Source organism: Solanum lycopersicum, chromosome 2 (genome assembly GCF_036512215.1).
Source record: "Solanum lycopersicum chromosome 2, SLM_r2.1".
NCBI lineage: Eukaryota > Viridiplantae > Streptophyta > Magnoliopsida > Solanales > Solanaceae > Solanum > Solanum lycopersicum.
Window position 1 is genome coordinate 24683870 of NC_090801.1, and position 3339 is coordinate 24687208.

The 3339-nt window shown below is 33.1% G+C and overlaps 1 protein-coding gene across 1 annotated transcript; it reads left to right on the forward strand.

Moving 5' to 3' along the window:
- Positions 1-210: 210 nt before the first annotated feature.
- LOC104645488 (suppressor protein SRP40-like) lies at positions 211-1972 on the forward strand. Its single transcript, XM_026029743.2, has 7 exons — positions 211-291; positions 366-419; positions 543-908; positions 992-1057; positions 1132-1188; positions 1265-1564; positions 1668-1972. Exons 1-7 carry the CDS (start codon positions 226-228, stop codon positions 1842-1844), a joined length of 1086 nt encoding a protein of 361 aa, XP_025885528.2. The 5' UTR covers positions 211-225; the 3' UTR covers positions 1845-1972.
- The last annotated feature ends 1367 nt before the right edge of the window (positions 1973-3339 follow it).

Here is a 3339-nt window from a genome sequence, read left to right on the forward strand (position 1 = left end):
ATAGGGTTGTGTAATAATGATGTTTCAGTTGCTATTCAAATGAAACGTTTGCTATTCCAAGCTGATCGATGTTTCAGTTGCTATTCCAATTATTTATGTATGTATATAAAGAAGAAGGTTTATTATTGTAAATTACTTTTAATTGTGCGATGAAGAAAGGTTTGGCTATTTGAGCTGTTTGTGTATTATATATTAATAAATGAATATTTGAATTTTAATTGGCGTATGTGTGTGTTTACAGGGAAGAGGGAAGCTGAGAATGAAATTGACAAGAGTAGAAAGAATAAAAGGGTAGGTAATACAATACATACATATATTCAACATAATTAAGTTATATTATTAATTCTCATGATATATATATACAGCCGGCTCTTTCCAACAATGCAAAATTAGGCAGCAACAGTTGTGACATGGATGAAGTAATTACTTATACCTCTTATCTTCTCCTACTACTATTCCATTTTTTTATATATAGTAACACTTTGGCAGACTAACTCATATATATCTCCTGTTATTGCTCTATAATTAATTAATTGTCCAAGCTCGTTGCGCCTTCAAGTAAGAATCATCATAATCAGGTCGAAAAATCGTCTAGTTCTAATGACGATGATAGCGTCTCTAGTAAGGAAGAATCGTCTAATTCTGATGATGATAATAGCATCTCTAGTAAGGAAGGATCGTCTAGTTCTGATGATGATAGAAGCGTCTCTGGAAAGGAAGAATCATCTAGTTCTGATGATGACAGCAGCGTCTCTAAAAAGGAAGAATCGTCTAGTTCTGATGATGAAGATGATGTTAGCACCTCTAGTGCGGAGGATGATGATGATGCTGTTTCTAAAATGGAAGAATCGCCTGGTGAAGGATCTAGTACTGACAATGACCGTAGCTGCTCTGCCAAGGATGATGCTGTAAGGGCATAATACATCTATCTATAAATATATATATGTTTAAGTCATACATGCAAATATTTATATTTAATCCTTTTTGACAGAAAGTTAAAAAGACTAGTAGTGAAGAAGAACCCCATCATTCTGATTCTGATTCTGATCCACACAAGGTTTGACTGATTCATATTATCTGTCTTCATTCAATCTCTTCACTATTTGATTTCCATGTCCTCAATCTTATTAGGGAAAGGCTGTTGTTCTATCTAAAACGAAGGTTGACAATTGTGATGATCAACAAGAGGTACATACTAGTTAAAAAAAGAAACTAATTATGTTGGTGAATGAATGAATATGTATAATTATGTTTGTGTTATTAGATTCACTGCAGGGAAGAACCATGGAACGAAAATGAGACACAGTTTCTCATCACAATCCTATATGTGGAATTGGTGATGCATGAGAAAGACGTCAACCAACTAGACTGGGCAGAAATTGTTGAAAAATTATATCATCAAACACACAAACAAACTAGTGTAACCCAAGTGCAGGCATTGTATAAAAAATTTAGAGATCAAACAAACCAATTCATGGATCTCTTAAAAGTTGTTGGTTATGAATGGAACCCAAATAACAATAATGTTACTTGTAACGATGAGGTGTGGGAACATATTTATTGGGTAAGTTTAAAGCTATATGTTTATATATATATATATATATATATATATACACACATTGTTTATACTATGGTTGTCTAATAAATTTATCTTGTTTGACTTACAGATTCATGGTGGTGACAAGTTGTTTAGAAACAAAGGGCTTTTACATTATAATCTATTAAGTCACATATTTGGCAGTGGTAATAAACATTTTGTGGAAGAATCACATGTACATGTCCAAAGAATAGCACAAACTACTTCATTCACCTCAACAAGACTTTGGAGGTGGTTATTTGGTTAAACACATTTTGTCTATCATTATTATTCCTATGAAAATATGAAGAATGAGATTCTCTGTGTCTATCTCTCCATATTTTCTTTATGTTATGAATATATATATTGTGCAAGATTTACCATTGACAGTCTCAATATTTTCTTATTTTGCAAGATTATCAATTTTTTTATCAAGCCACAAACAGTCGAGTCAATTCACATATTCAATTTCACCATTTTCCTCAGACAAAGCTAAATAATTAATCACGAAAATCAACTAAAGAATCAACACATTTATCAAATATGCCACCTGTCTCTGTATAGGTGATGGGATGACCCAAAGTACCCCTAGACGTGACATGGTGAATAGAACCCCAAGAGACCCTAAACAAGCCACTTGGATAAAACAATGACTTAAAGTGAAGATACACAATATGAAATCGATCATACAGCTAAAAAGATTTTAAATCATAATATCTCATCATAAGAGAATTCTCAATACAAAACTTTAAATGTGGAAGCTATACTAGGTCTACATAGATCTGGTTAGTACAAATTATTAAACCACGAATAAGTCTGAAATTGAGAAGAAATGAAAGAAATAAGTTGATTAAAGGAGATTCAACCTTTGAACCATGAGGATTCACATCTAGCAAGTGACGCTGAAAGATCCAATCTAGCCACGATCGAATGGAGAGGTGTCAAACCCTTTATTATAAAACAATATAGACACAAGTACGCATCAATACTTTAAATGTACTGAATATGGGAACATGCATAATAACATAAGCACAAATCATGAGAAGTTTAAAAATGTAGTAATGCATGACCAAGTGAAACAATATCAAATCTTGATAATCTAGTATCATAAATCATGAGAAAAAGGTCAATGCAAAACTATGGGAAAATTATGTTATGAGTTTAATTTTATTTTAATGTATGAGAGAGACCATTAACAGACATAAAACATGAGATCTAATCATGAAGTTCAATGTATTACCCCATCCAGAGGGCCCTAAGCATCTTGCCAGGACATTAAAGTTCATTACTTTGAGACTTGGGTACTTGCCACTAGTCACGGAGTTCAATGTACTATTAATTTTTATAAGAGGACCCTCTATAGTGACGTGCCGCTACCACAATTCCGGATTCCTATTTTCCCTTTATTTTTGCTATGTATGCCCTTGAGTGATTAGAAAATTAACATAAGTCGCATCCTCGGTTGCAATGGGTAGTCTTTGTTTCTTCTTACCCCCAGGAAACCTTTTCGGCCCTCGGCATTCTTTGGTCTCCCTATATGGTGTATTTCTTTCCTCGATCATGCCTTATTTGTTCCTTCCTAATTTATTCTTTATTTGCTTTGGGCTTGTATAGTTTCTTGATTTTCTGCTTCTTCTCTCATTGCAATCTCCATCTTCTGTGCTACATTTACTTTCATTTTGTATTTTTATTTTGACTTTATTGATTCATCACATCATTGTTACCATTTTAGTTGTGAAGAACATGATCTTAAGTGGTTATCA